The sequence below is a fragment of the Vigna angularis genome, chromosome 1, assembly GCF_016808095.1.
Source record: "Vigna angularis cultivar LongXiaoDou No.4 chromosome 1, ASM1680809v1, whole genome shotgun sequence".
In the NCBI taxonomy this organism is placed as follows: domain Eukaryota; kingdom Viridiplantae; phylum Streptophyta; class Magnoliopsida; order Fabales; family Fabaceae; genus Vigna; species Vigna angularis.
The window spans coordinates 43,873,591-43,888,642 of record NC_068970.1 but is presented as its reverse complement, the minus strand read 5'-3'; the positions used below and the strand labels follow the sequence as shown (position 1 = coordinate 43,888,642).

General features: G+C 33.2%; 1 protein-coding gene across 2 annotated transcripts; it reads left to right on the top strand.

Annotated features, from left to right (window-relative positions):
- The first annotated feature begins 6,659 nt into the window (after nt 1-6,659).
- Nucleotides 6,660-14,161, top strand: LOC108319086 (uncharacterized). Of its 2 annotated transcripts, XM_052871434.1 has the most exons (6): nt 6,664-6,944; nt 7,156-7,285; nt 7,769-8,341; nt 8,666-9,155; nt 10,279-10,360; nt 13,769-14,161. In XM_052871434.1, the coding sequence occupies exons 1-6, from the start codon at nt 6,915-6,917 to the stop codon at nt 13,979-13,981; spliced, it is 1,518 nt and encodes a 505-aa protein (XP_052727394.1). In that variant the 5' UTR covers nt 6,664-6,914; the 3' UTR covers nt 13,982-14,161. The 2 variants fall into 2 exon arrangements, with proteins under 2 accessions (XP_052727395.1, XP_052727394.1); XM_052871435.1 differs by lacking the exon at nt 13,769-14,161 and having other exon boundaries at nt 6,660-6,944; nt 10,257-10,317.
- The last annotated feature ends 891 nt before the right edge of the window (nt 14,162-15,052 follow it).

The window sequence follows — 15,052 nt, the reverse complement described above, 5'->3', positions numbered from 1 at the left end:
AGTAACATAAGATTTATAAAAAAAATAAATTTTATTTTAATTTGTAGATGACAACATTGCTCATTTTAATAAAAAATAAATTGAATCATAATAACAAATATAAGGACTAAACTGAGATTTTTTCATGTTACACTGTCACATCACACTACTATTGTCATGTCATATTGGTAATGCCACGTGGCACAACTTTGATCTGACACATAGATTTTTTTTCAAATAAATAAAAATAAAATTATAAAAATTATAAAAAATTATAAAAATTATAAAAAAACAACAAATTAACAAGTGACAAGATTTTTTAAATCTGTTTGTACAATATTAACAACAATGATCTAATTGCATTACTTTTTTTACAAATTGGGATTAAATTCAAACTAAAAAAATTCGAACTTAACATTTTTGGACCAAAAGAGATACTCAATAACTAATTAAACCAAAATTTTATTATATTTGTAAATGTTTAAAAGAAGATTTTCCAAGCTTTTGAAAAGATTAATTTTTTAAAACAAAATTCAATTCACCTATCTTGGTTTGAGATACAAGACAACTTTTTTAACACATTTAAAAACATTTAAATTTATAATTTAAAGATATGGATAATACGTTATAAGTATAATTTTTGATAATGATAAATTTAGGGTTAAATGAGTGCTTATAACCGATATAAAATGTATAGTTTTTATTAAATTAGTTATAATTATAGTCATTGAAAAGTATACTTTTTTTATGTAGGTTTCACTTATATAAAAAAAATCTATCATATTACTAATTTTTAAAATGGTAATTAATATAAAAAAATGTATTTTTTTTATTAATAGATGTGTAAATCTATTATGTCATACGTTGTGTATTTACTGAAAGTTAAATATCACAAATATAATCAATTATTTGAGTTTGTAGGAAATATGCTATACACATATAATCTATTAAGATAAATAAATAATTGATTAAATGTTTTTAATTTTGCCCCGATGAAATGACCATTATTCTCTTAACTTTTCTTCTAATTCATTACACTTCAACAAAATATTTATTTTTACTTATTTTTCATTCTTTTTTCTTTGTTCTTCTATTCTCTAGGTTCCTTTTCTATATACTAAACATGACACTATTAAATTGATTTCTTGTTACTATCCAACTTTGTTCCTCATAACATTCATTAATGTTGATGTCATATGATATAAACTAGAATTTTAAATTTTGGTTAGTAAGGAGTAACATAATATGTTTTCTATACATGAATAATCGTTCAAGTAGCTCAACAACTCATGATAACTACATTTATGCACCAAAATATAATCGTGTAAGTTTTCCTTATTTTAGCTTGTAAGTACTTCGCACTTAGCATTTTAATGTAGTTTGCACTTTTATTAAAAAAAGCACTAGTACGCACTTTCACGTAAATGAAAATACTTAAACGTGTCCACGAACTTATCTTTTCCTAAAATATAAAAATTGAACTCAATCTCTCTCGCACACACACACTCACAAAATTGAATCTAATTTTGTTTGTAGTTGGAGAAAGTTAAGTTTCGGTAACTCCCATATAACTAACGTTGTTTTTTAAATTTCAAGTGTGGCATTGTTGTTAATATAAGAAAGTAGTATGCGTATGGAAAATTGAAAAATTGAAGCTATATAATTCTCCATTATTAAATAAAAAGAACACTCATGCATACATACTTTATTTGAATTGAGAGATAAATTTGAAGGAGTGTAAAAGAAATAAAAGGTATGTGTTCTTACAGGATCGATATATATTTTAGAAAGATCACAGAACAAGTACTCCTGAGCATTCTTCCTTTAATATAAGATGATCCTTTCTAAGTATAAAGATACTTCTATATGTGTCATGTAAATATGTCTCAAATGTTAGAGTAAAAATATGCCTACAAAGACATTTCAATACTAAAGTCAGATACATGCTTATAACAGTAATAAATGCTAGAATTAATACGTAATAATTATCTTGTGAACAATTCTATTTATAGTGGTTTTATGGGATTTTACCTAGTTGGGCCTAGAATACCTAGTACCTCTCTTAAGTTGTTTAGGATTTTGCTAATCCATCTTATATCTTAATCTCCCTTTTACTCATGCTTGATCCTACTACTATGGTCAAGATCATCTCGGTTACATACGATATACTCCAAATATGAGAATCTCATTTTGCGAAGAAAGTTTGTATTCTATGGCTATCTTGACCTTCATCCACAAGTATAATAGCCTCTCAATCTTGAGAAACATAGTGGCAAAGAAACTTGATTGATAAGTCTAGGGTGTGTCAGAACAAGTTATTTCTTAAGAAAAGCAACAACCTGTCATTGCTATCATTTGATATTATGAGATCTAACAATTGATGATGAAGCAGGGTGTATCATTTGAAATTTGTGTGTATCAACACTATTGAGGGGCGAGATATTGTAGTAGAAAGCATTGCATTGTTTTTCTCTTCAGGTATGTCTTCGTCCAACACTTCTTGTATGACATTGAGTAATGTCGATAAGGCGCATAGGTATGAGAAGAGGGTTAAGTCTTCTACAAGTGCATCATGTCATAGTGGGGATATTGGTGTGGAGAACTAAGGTGATTCTGCCCCAAAGTGGGTTGAAAATGAGATGCCCTTGAAATGAGGGTATTAGTAGGTAGATTTTTGAGTAAAAAAGTATTTTTATAAGTGTCAATGATCTTTTACAACTTGATCCTTCCAAGTTAACATATATACACTTGGAGGTTGTGCTGAGATGATATCATTTCGGTCCAAAGGGCTTGCTCCATTGACAATGTATGTCATGGGTGAGAGGGTTATTTGATTTTTTTTATGTATGCGACATTATTCACTAAGTTACATGTTTGCCTTCCTTTTGATGAATTGACCATGGGAGTCTTGCCTAAGCTAGTTACATGTCTGTTTAAAAAATGTGACATTGGCAAACATGTAATACCGATATCATTTTTAGAGTCGAGAATATCATAAGAAAACACATTTAATAGCATAAGCAGAGAGTTTATCTAGTCTTGGAGACATGTCATGAACAAAACATACACATCCAAAAACTCGGGGAGATGTGTGAAAGAGAGGATAGTTGGGAAATAGAATGGATAAAGGGACTTTATGATTGAGAGAGGAGAAAGACATCTTATTAATAAGATAACATATAGTTAAGATGGCATCCCTCCAATGATGGACATGAATATAGCACCAAGCAAAAGGGTACAAGCAGTTTTGAACCAAGTGTCTATTTTTTTATTTCTGCTATACCATTTTGTTGTAGTGTATGAGGACAAGTAGATTGATGTAATATACCATGGGAACTCAAGATTGCAAAAAAGATGGATGAGAAATACTCTTTGGCATTATCACTTCTTGAAATTTTGATTATTTGACCAAATTGATTATTGATTTCATTCAGTATGTAAAGATGGGTAACAATTCAGAGCAATCTTTCATAAGATAAACCCAAGTACATCATGAATATTCATTAATGAAGGTAACAAAATATCTAAAACCAAAAGGGGAGACGTGACTAGGTTCTCATATATCAGAATGGATAATTGAAAAACTAGAATTACACATTGATTGAGACCTTTTAGGAAAATGTGGATCTAACATGTTTTCTTAGTTGACATGACTCACATACTAAGGTCTGGAGACCACTAAGTTCAGGATACATTTTCTTTAATTTGGACAAATAAGGATGGCCAAGATGATCATGTAGCACTTTAGGAATAGGAGTAGCAACACAGGACACACTTGGACGAGATCCAAAATGGTATAATCCTCCAACTTCATATCCTTCTCCAATTTGTCTCCTTGAACCACATTCTTGTATAACAAAAGATTTGTGATCAAAATTTATTAAAAAAGAACCTTTTGATTAATTGGCTTAAGGAAATTAAATTGAAAGGACAATCAGGGAAAAAAAGGATAAAGTTCAAATTTAGGGAGGGAGACAGGGAAACATGATCGACTCCTTTTGAGGAAGTTTTAGAACCATTTGCAAGGGTTATGAAATAAGGTTTTTCTTGAAAGGAAATGGATGAGAATAAAGATGTATTACCAAAAATGTGACCAGAAGCACCTGAGTTAATTAACAATGAATTATGACCTTCAATGGAGGCTGTTGATGTACTGAGAGATTGAGATGTTTGTGCCAAGCTGTTAGACTTTAATGGTAGATATTCTTGATATTCATCCTTAGTAAACTTGGAGTTGGTAGTTTCAGCCTTGGAGATATTGGCGATTTTGGAAGGAAAACCATGTAAGGAATAACAATTCTTGTGAGTGTGATCCATCCTTTTACAATATGTGCTTTGAGGACGTCCTTGACCTCCTCGTCCTCCTCCTTTAGTGCCACGTTCTCCTCTTCCTCATGTGGCAAACATGACAGATGGTTCCACTAGTTCATGAACTTCCTGAGTTTGAGGTAATAGGACGCATAGAAGGCAAGTGGTCAAGGTTTCCATGGAAGGGACCTCTTGCCTGGTCAGAAGTTGATCTCTGATATGATCAAAGTCTGGATGTAGAGCACGAAGGATCAACACCATATAATATTTGTCTAATTTCTTCTTGATATCCTTCAAAGAGTCCACTTCCAAAAACATCCTCAATTCTTCAACAACAGATTAAACTTCAATCATGAAGGACACCATACTATGGTATGCCAATTTAAGAGATGTAAGCTTGTTTATCGTGTCATAGAGATGTTGAATATCATTGGCATAGATGTTTTGAGCTTTCTTCCAAAAGGAGTGACAAGTTTTGAAAGCTCTAAGAGAAATAAGAAGTCTGAGTTCTACTGATTGCCATAACAGGACACACAACTGGAAATCTATTTGTTTTCACTGAACAAATTTTTCAGTGGGTACATGGCTGCCATCTTACTCAAGGTGATCATAATGTCCTTGGCCAAGAAACCACATTTCAACGTCAGTAGACCAAGATAGGTAATTTTTGCCGTTTAGTTTTTCGAAAGTAATTGAGCGACTTCCAAAGAGTGAAATGACACTTCTAGATGCCATTTTTGATCAAGGGTCAAAGAACAAGCCAGGAAAAATTGAAAACCCTAGGTGACTTTCAAAAGGGTGCTTTTGGACTTTAACAAAACAAGGTTCTGAGGGGCAGAATAGAGAGAGGATAGTCTGACGACAACTATGGAGGTGGCGTGGGCGGTCCAACAAGCAAAAGGTGGCGCGTGAACAACACGTGCTTGTTCACGACGCACAAAGGTGACGCACACGACAACACGTGGAGGAGAATTGGACTCCAACACCGACGAGGTTGGTCATCGCGCGGAGAGGCAAACCAAATTCGGTGGTCACCAGAAGAAACTGTGATGGTAACTGACGACGGACAATGGCGGCATGACAAAGAACAAAAGTTGATGGTGCTGATGATTACAAACTACGATGGACAACTACAGATAGTGGCAGAACAATGTTAGACAATGGCGGACAACGACAAATGACATTAGACAATTGCACAGCTACAAGTGACACTAGACAGTTGCAGACAACAATGATAGGTGTTGACACATGTGACTAGACAGAAACCAAAGCGGGATCGACCGACTCTAATACCAACTTGAGATTGAAACTGTAAAATATATTTTTAGGGGCTTAATTGATCTCTCTCACTATCATCTATTTATAATAAAGACCAGATACACAAATACATGAAAGATTAATGGTTTGTCCTAGACACCTAAATACATAACTAGGTACGACTATAGATAGAACTCATAAAAACTAGCACACTATACCTTAAATAAGCTTGATGATAATATAAAGGTAATTATTTTAACAATATCTATCCAACTTATTATAATAAAAATAATGTATAACTCGTTGCAAAGATTATAATAATAATAAGATTCATATAATATTTTAGTTATTTTCTAATATATTTGGATAGATATATGATAGTATTTATGTGATATAAACAAAACTCATTCATAATTAACCTAATTATTTTATCATATGTTATTATACTCCATATCCATATATTATTACAAAGAAGTACAATGATTTGATAACCTCTTTTTTTTTTTTCTCAAATATTCATTTAAATACTCTTATTAACTTAAGCGTTAGAAATTTTATAAATAAACTTCATTTTTTACGACGATTTAGAACTCAATTACATTAAAACTCACTTCAAAAACTATCTCTCTCTCTCTATATATATATATATATATATATATTTCGTTATATAAAACCACATTTAGATTAATACCTCAAATCATACAAATCTTATAAATGAATTGACAATGAATTATTTGTCAAAATGTTATTTCATTGCAATTCCGAAATTTAAAATAAGTATATAAATAAACTAAATACTAAAGTAACAATCTATCACTGAATTAGGTGATTTGACTTCCACTGTATCCTATGCAAGAAAGTATACGCAGTCGGAGAAAAATATGAAACCCCACTTTAACTATTAATTATTGTATTTTTAAATTTAACTCTGAGGAAGTAAAGTATTATGACTGGGTAATTGGAAGCTAAACACCTCTCTTATGATGAATTTGACGTAACTAAACTTATTAAATTTGATAGATTTTGCATTACAAGACAGGTAATAATTGCACACTGCAGATTGAACTTAAAAAGAAGTAACAACACAAGGGATTACATTATATATAGAGTGGAAAGTGGGCCCCAAAAGCCAATGTAGTACAAACAACAGGGCAGAGACAGGTCCGGTTCTCACTGCATCTTCTTGTCTTCCAACTCTTTTTCTCTCTCTGCTCATCGAAAGTTGAAAACGTTAGGGAACACTCTCCCTTTTGCAACTCAAAAGCTTCAAACCCAAAGAAGTACTTGCAAGCTTACGGCACAGATGAACTTTCCCTACATTGTGTAAAGATTGCATTTTTCCTCTCACCAGGACGCCCCATTTATCCACTATGGTTTACGAAAGGATCCAAAAGCCTCAGGTCTCTCTTCCACCTCTTTCATCCACTTCACCTCTTTTGTTTTTTGCTTGATTTGCATTTTTCACTATTTCTCTCCTACCCGTGTTGTGTTGTATTTGGAAAGTGAGTATCATTTTTTTACTGTTCTGCACAGTGTGAACTCTTGTTTTGATCTGTTCGGTTTTGGGGTTCTTTGATTTGCCTTTAGCCTTATGGAAACTTGGGTTTGCAGGGTGGTGGGGGATTTTCACCTGGAAAATTGAGGAACATGCTACTGGGCGTGGAGAAGAAGCGGAAAGGAGAGGAAGAGCTTGATTCTACTTTCACCACGAGATCTCAGAATTCGGACATGGATGAATCTGGTACGTATGCTCTTGGTTCTTTATCTTGATCGATGTAATGCCTCCCTCAAGGTTCGATTTTGTAAATCTGAAGGATATGTACTTTCTCAAATTGTAAGATTTTTACTATGATTGTTTCTCCATTATCATTGTTGCTTGGTATTTTAATTTATCTCCCTTATAGTTTCGTGAGAAAATTTAGACGTATACTATGTTTTAAATTATCTAAAAAAAGGGAGAAGAAAATGAAGAAAAGGGACCGGAATTTTGTTCACGTACAATGTACTTGGCTACTTGTTATCTCAAATATGGTAACCTACAAGTTAAAGCTTGTAGTGTCTATCTTTCTTTTTGTTTCAACTAAAGATTTGGTTGATTAGTTTATACAATGATATTTATAGGCAGTGTCAAATATGTAAGTGTTTGTTATTGTTATAGAATGAATGGTGTTTCCCACTCTGGCAGCAGTAGTAAGTTTACTTCTATTTGACATATCTGTTACAGGTGGTAGCAGTTCTGATCATTGTAAAGATGTAGATGTTGTGAGTGTCCTTCCTGAATATTCAACTTCTGCATTAGTTCGCACCAGTAGCATAGAGGCAGTTGGTGATGATCGTTTTCTGAAGGCTAATGCTGCAGTGACTTCAAGGAATAGAATCTTAGAAGACCCTTCTTCAGATTATGATAGTGGGCATGAAAATATGAGCATCTCATCATCAGTGTTTGAATTTCAGAAGGCCGAGCGGTCTACACAGAGAGTGCCAGTGAGACCATTCTCAAAACCAGCACCATCTAAATGGGATGATGCTCAGAAGTGGATAGCAAGTCCAACATCAAACAGGCCAAAGACAGTGCAGGCTCAAGGGCAAGGTGGGCATGTAGGTCCACGTCAGGTTGGTAGTCTTGGTAGCCGGCAACCTTCAATGAAGGTCGTTGTTGAAGTTCCAGATCAAAGAGAAATTGCTTTAGATGAACCGGATACCAAGCAAATTGATACAAATCAAACTAAGATGGAAAGTGGAGGACAGAAATTTGTGAGTTGGGAGGCTGATCCCTATGCAATTGCAAGTTCTTGTGGTAAATGTTTGATTGTGTTCTGGAATTCATTACTGGAGATATAAACAAACTTTTAGTTATTCAAAATGTATACATTTGAATTTTCTGCTACTTTTGTCAGACAGTATGTTTGATTGCATTTTTCTTCTATTTATGGTAAAAAATAGACCTTCATGCTATGAAATCCCTTGTTATTAATTGCTTGAACAGTCTTTCTGTCTGAAAGGGATGTCCTACAACTAGAAGTTGATAATACTATAGACAATTTCATTAAGGAATTAAATAAACTGTGTTTAGTTTTAGTAACTATAGTTCATTTATGGGACTGCTATTTTATGTTTACAGTTAGCCTTAGCCAGCACAATTCGTCTCTTACCATCCAGAATGCAACAACATTTGTTCCTCCCCCTTCAACTGCTCGGTCTGTATCAATGAGAGATATGGGAACCGAAATGACCCCTATTGCTAGCCAGGAGCCTTCAAGAACAGGTACCCCTGTGAGGGCGACAACACCAATGCGCAGTCCTAACTCTTCTCGGCCTTCTACTCCCCCTAGATCATCCCCTGCATCTACTTTAACTGATCTGCATGGTGACAATCTGAATCTCAACAAGAATGAATTGTCCGAAAAAGAGCTACAAATGAAAACCAGGCGTGAAATAATGGTCCTTGGGACACAACTTGGTAAAATGAATATTGCTGCCTGGGCCAGCAAAGAAGAGGAGGATAAGGATGCATCCACTTCCCTCAAAACAAAACCAGAACCGCCTAAGAGTGTTGTTGAAGCACGTGCAGCAGCATGGGAGGAAGCTGAGAAGGCCAAGTATATGGCCAGGTCAGTTTATACTATCATGTAACTTACGCTGTTTTAGGGATGTAAATCCGTTGACATACCCAGTTTTTTCATCTTTAAATTAAATTTCATAAAGTAAAGGGTGCTGCCCTAAAGCTCTTGCATGGCCAGAAGAGCATGTGACATCTCTAAGATATAAAAGTAGAAGAACTGAAGTTGCTTCATATAATAGGTTAAGCTTTCTAGTGTATTGTTCTTTGTCATTTGTCTATTTAATTTTTGCTACAAAGAGAGCAATGAATATTTGTCGTAGAATCTGGACCGAGGCATTTAATATTTCTACAACATTTGTTCTGTAAGTAGCCTTTTGTAAAACTTTTTCATGTTTGTGGTTTGGTTTCCCCTGGTTTCTTTATAATTAGGTACCTGGATTCCTATGTTGTGTTTGAAAAAATCATCATAAATGACTTAGTGATGACAAATCTAGGCAAGAAATGTGAAAAGAAAGGAAGAGATATAGCAGAGGAAAGAAATATGGTTACAAAATTGACTTGAACACTATAAACTACAGTGCAGAACTTCAAGGAACTAATTCTTTGATTTGTGTAGATTCCAATCATGTCACTTGGATAGTGATCCAAGATAAAAAAGAAAAGATTATCATTCTTGGTGGTGTAAATGCAGACCCCTAGAAGATAGTCATTGTTGCCTTACTCCTTTTGACCATGTTTCCATTAATCAGTTTCCTGACATTTGTTTGAAAGTGATTGCAATTATATATCTATCCCACATGGAATGAAAACCAGGAGACAAATAATAAAAACCAACAGAAAAATTTAGAAACAAAGGAAGTATTTAAGGCCAGAGTATCTGAATTCTTTGACAATGTGTGCAGTTTGTAGCCTATAGGTATGTATTTAATTTTCATGTCAGTTTCTTCTGAAATAGTAGCTTAAAAAACTTGTCTTCCCTCCCTTAGTCATGGATATGTTTGTGACAAGATGAAGAAAGATGAATACAGTTTTTGAATATAATTAACCACATTTTCAAAACATGAGACCGATTTTTTATGGGCATTTAAACAGTTTCTGAAACACGTTAAGATTATTTTTCGTGGTTACATACTAAAATTCTCTGAAGCAGGAATATGGTGTTAATTACACAGGTTTAGGCGTGAGGAGATGAAAATTCAAGCATGGGAAAATCATCAGAAAGCAAAAACAGAAGCCAAGATGAAAAAAATTGAGGTATCATTACTGATTTTGTTGTTTCCAATATGGTTCTTTAATTTAGTTTCTTTTGGGACGATCCTTTGGACGTTAACTTCTAATCCTACTACAGAAAAATATGTTCAGCGTAACAATGGCAACATATGTGTAAAGAGATGAATAAGAAAACAATAATGTAAAATTGGTTAATGGCAAACAGGAGAAAATCTGATATATTTGAATCCATATCTTACCATAATTTTATAAACTTGCTAGTTGTGACGTCATAGGGTCTAAAGGTAACAGGTCTAGCAGAAATGTATCTCAGTTTAATAATTCAATTTTGTCTATACTTTCTTTGAAAATATCTTGCACGAACCACTTGATCTGCTATTCAATGTTCTGCAGAAGTGAACAGTTTACTGTAACATGTCAAGAATGCAAAAGTAATAATTTGTATGATATGGTTATAATTAATCTTTAAGTTTTATTTGTCTAACTTCCAAACATAAGATAATTGTGATTTATGATGTCTAGCCATAGGAACTAGGAAGGTGATTGTTAATGAAATATCTATCTCGATATTGTATTCTGAAGATAAAGAAGGAAGCAATTGTGTTAAGAGACTTGAACAAATAAGATGGATAGAAAAATAGTGTACATCCTTGCATTGTTGTGCTTCTTATTGATGTAAATATATAGGATACAAAAGGAGGCAACGCACATGCCTAAAACCTAACCCTAAAGCTGGGTACACAAAGGAAATATTAGTAAAATAACATTCCGTTTCAACACTCTCCCTCAAACTGGAACATATAGATCTTGTGCATCAAGCTTGGAACATATAAACTAAATCCTAGGTCCTCTTAGAGATTTAGTCAGAATGTATGAGTTGTTCATTAGAGCTGACAAATTCTATAATAAGATCCTTTGTCAACAAATTCTTTCTAACAAATGACAATCAATCTATATATGTTCAGTTCTCTCATGAAACCTCGGATTGGATACAATATGAAGAGTTACTCGATTATCACAATGCAACTTCAACTCATTTTCACATGTAGCTAGGGCCATATATCTATACTTAGCTTTTGCACTAGATTGAGCGACTATACTTTGTTTCTTACTTTTCAAAGATATAAGGTTCCCTCCAAGGAATACACAAAATCTTGTGGTAAATCTTTTGTCAATGGGACAACCAACCCAATATGCATAGAAATATCCATAGACTTAGAGTATTTCCCTTGTTATTATATAAGAATCCTTGTTCTGGTCTCCCTTTTACATATATGAGAATGTGAACCACAACATTTAGTGATCAATGTGAGGGTTCTGCACCCACTGAATAAGAAAGATCAGGTCTTGTTATAGTGAGACAAATGAGTTTTCCCTCCTACCTTCTATATATCTCTTGGTCAGAAAAGTTCACTTTGGTCTCATTAACTTTTGATTTGAGTCCATAGGACTATTAATTAGCTTGCAATTTGTCAAGCCTATCTCCAAAATATTAAAAGCATATTTTCTTTATTTAATGATGACACCTTTTAATTGTGTCACTTCAATACCAAGAAGTATTTTAGACAGTGGCTGAATAATGTCTTTTTAATTGAGCAATTCTAGCGATATCATTTCTTATAATAACAATATCTTGAACATAGACCATATGCTAAACACACTCCCCAAAAGAAATGTGACAATAAAACACTAATGACCTGTCTTGCCTCATTTCAATCCAAATATCAGTACAATATATGTTACGTACCTGAGTACGTAAACTAGCCAAATACAACCTTTCACACTCTCACACATAATAGAACAATAAACGAATGATAATGGATGAATGAATATCTTTTATTGATAAGAATAACTGAATCAAATAGAAAACAAACAATAATTGGGAGCATAACTTCCGTCAACTATTCTGGAGCATAACCTCCTTTACAAAACTCACAAATCAAAAGCATACCCTTAACCCTAGACTCTAGCTTTATTTATACTAATTATTTCCCGCCCCATCTCTTACTAAATATTTCTCTAGAATATATCTGCATTTAATATAAATATCTCTATATTTAATATATGAATATCCCCCGTATATTATCCTAGCATATATCCTTAATTATAAATATCTTATATTGAATATTTCCTAGGATATATATATATATATATATATTTATTTATTTACTCTAATAATTAACTTATACTGAATATTCTCTCCTATTGTGGCTCCTTTTACTGTAATTAGCTCTCATCCCCGTAACTGCTGCGCGGTTAAGATGGTGATTCTTCAACCGTTTGACTCAGGTCCTTCCCTGCTTCCCACCGTTCGGCCTGGTCGCTCCTTGCCTCCCACCGTTCGGCCTGGTCGCTTCCTGCCTCCCACCGTTCGGCCTGGTCGCTTCCTGCCTCCCACCGTTCGGCCTGGTCACCCCCGTTGTCACCGTTCGGCCTAGTCGCTCCCCTTTTGTCCACCGTTCGATCTGACCATTCCCCCTTGTCCACCGTTCGGCCTTACCTCTCAATGCCTTCCACCATTCGGCCTTCACGGTCAATACCGTTTGGTCTCACTTCCCTCCTACCTTTCTTCTCCTTCTCATTACCTCCCAACCCTTATCATTACCTCCCACCTTATACCCTAACAATATAACTGAATTTACCAAACCAAGTTTGAGTAGATTACTTCAAACTATAGAGAAACCCATGTAATTTTCCAACTAAACAAGATAGTCAGTTGGATGCAAAGGAGGTGAATGGGAGGGTTCCTAACAGAATATGTTTACATTCACTGAGAAATCCTAACAAACATATTATATAGAATCTAGTTATTCTCCTATAAACAATAAGTATGCTAACAATTGCAGTTCCTCTTAATTGTCCTTTTGGGCCTAAAAGATTGAGCTTCAGTCATGTCCATACCAGTGTAGATGAATGTCAAATAGATCTGTATTTTGTTCCAATCTCTGTAAAGATATCTCTTCTGGTATGCTAAGAGAAGATGTCTATGCTTGTTTATTTAGACTGTACATTTTCACTTTAAATTGCGCATTGTGATAACACACCAAATCAAACTTCTAGTAGAATACCATATTATAGGGAGTTCAATCCTTTTCCTTCTAAATGAAGTTGAGTTTCAACACAATATAGTATTGGTGTTTGAGTTGCACACACTTCAAAGTTTGAACAACTATTATGTGATGGGTTGCTGAATTGAGAGTTTGTTTGACATTTGAATAGGAAACGAGATGTTGAAGTAGAAAATAGTAAGCAGTGGTGACTTTTTATTAGATTTCTAACATTTTAGCAAACTTTCTCAACAATAAATGAAGTAGTCATATCATAATGGTACATGGTATTGAAAAACACAAACTTTGGTTAGTAGCCCAAAAGTATAATATTTTTATAATAATAACAAGTAATTGTAACCATAATTATAATCATTGATTGCAGGTAGAAGTTGAGAGAATACGTAGCAAGGCACATGATAAGCTAATGAATAATTTAGCTTCTGCAAGGCATAAAGCTGAGGAAAAACGAGCAGCAGCAGAAGCCAATAGAAATCATCAAGCTGCAAAAACTGAAGAGCAAGCAGAATATATACGAAGAACTGGTCATGTCCCTTCCTCATATTTATCATTTTCTTGCTGCAATTGGTGCTCTTAAAAGAAAAGTCAATCCTTTTCAATGTTTAATTTTTTTGTTCTATTGGCTTTCAATGCCTTTTGCTGCTTACACCTTCAATCATGTTAAATATGCCTATTGCATTTTCTCCCTGGTGTAAAACGTTACCTTGTTCTGCATAATAATTGCAATTTGGAAGTGCTATGCTATTTATTCCGTTTATATCTTCTAATTTTCTTCTGGGTTTGATGATTATTTGTAGAACTTAGTCTCGATCCAAAATTTGTAAAACTCTATTCAAAACTAGTTTGAATTAGCATCTTCCAAGTAAGCTCATATTATATATTACTATGAACATTGACATCTCATTTATATTTACGTATCAAAATTTATCCATCGTTTATCATCACACAATTTTATTAGAATGAAAGAAAAAAATACAAAAGACATTCCGAGACTATATACCAAAGTCATAATGAGAAATTAGTCAGCATAAAATATAAACAAGTTATACCTATTATAGAAAAAAAAATTAAATAAATATATGGTGTTTTCAACATTGTTTATATATATATATATATATATATATATATATATATATATATATATATATATATATATATATATATATATATATATATATATATATATATATATATATATATATATATCGTTTAATGAGAACTTTTCTTATCAGATGAAGCAAAGTAAACACATGTTGTATCGTCTATCAAATGAAGCACATTGTGTCTCAGGATTTTTCTTTTATAAAACTTGCATCTTATAGATGAAGTATTTTCATGCTTTATGCTTTGTTGTTTAATAAGAATTAATCCAAATTTTAGATTGTGTTGAATCATATTCTAAAAAGTATGCATAAGAATGAAATGATCATTCATAGTTCCATAAGATATTCCTTTGTCAATGAATTCAATAAAGATTGTCATTCTAACTTTTTAAAATTGATGGTTAACCCTCCAATAATTAGTGGTCTACACCTTAGGCAAAAGGAAGTTTGTTTTTAGCCATTTTGATAAACATATTGTTAGTTTTAAAGATTGAGTTTAAGAGAGTGAATTAAACTAAGAATAATTTCAGCAAATCTTTATATCG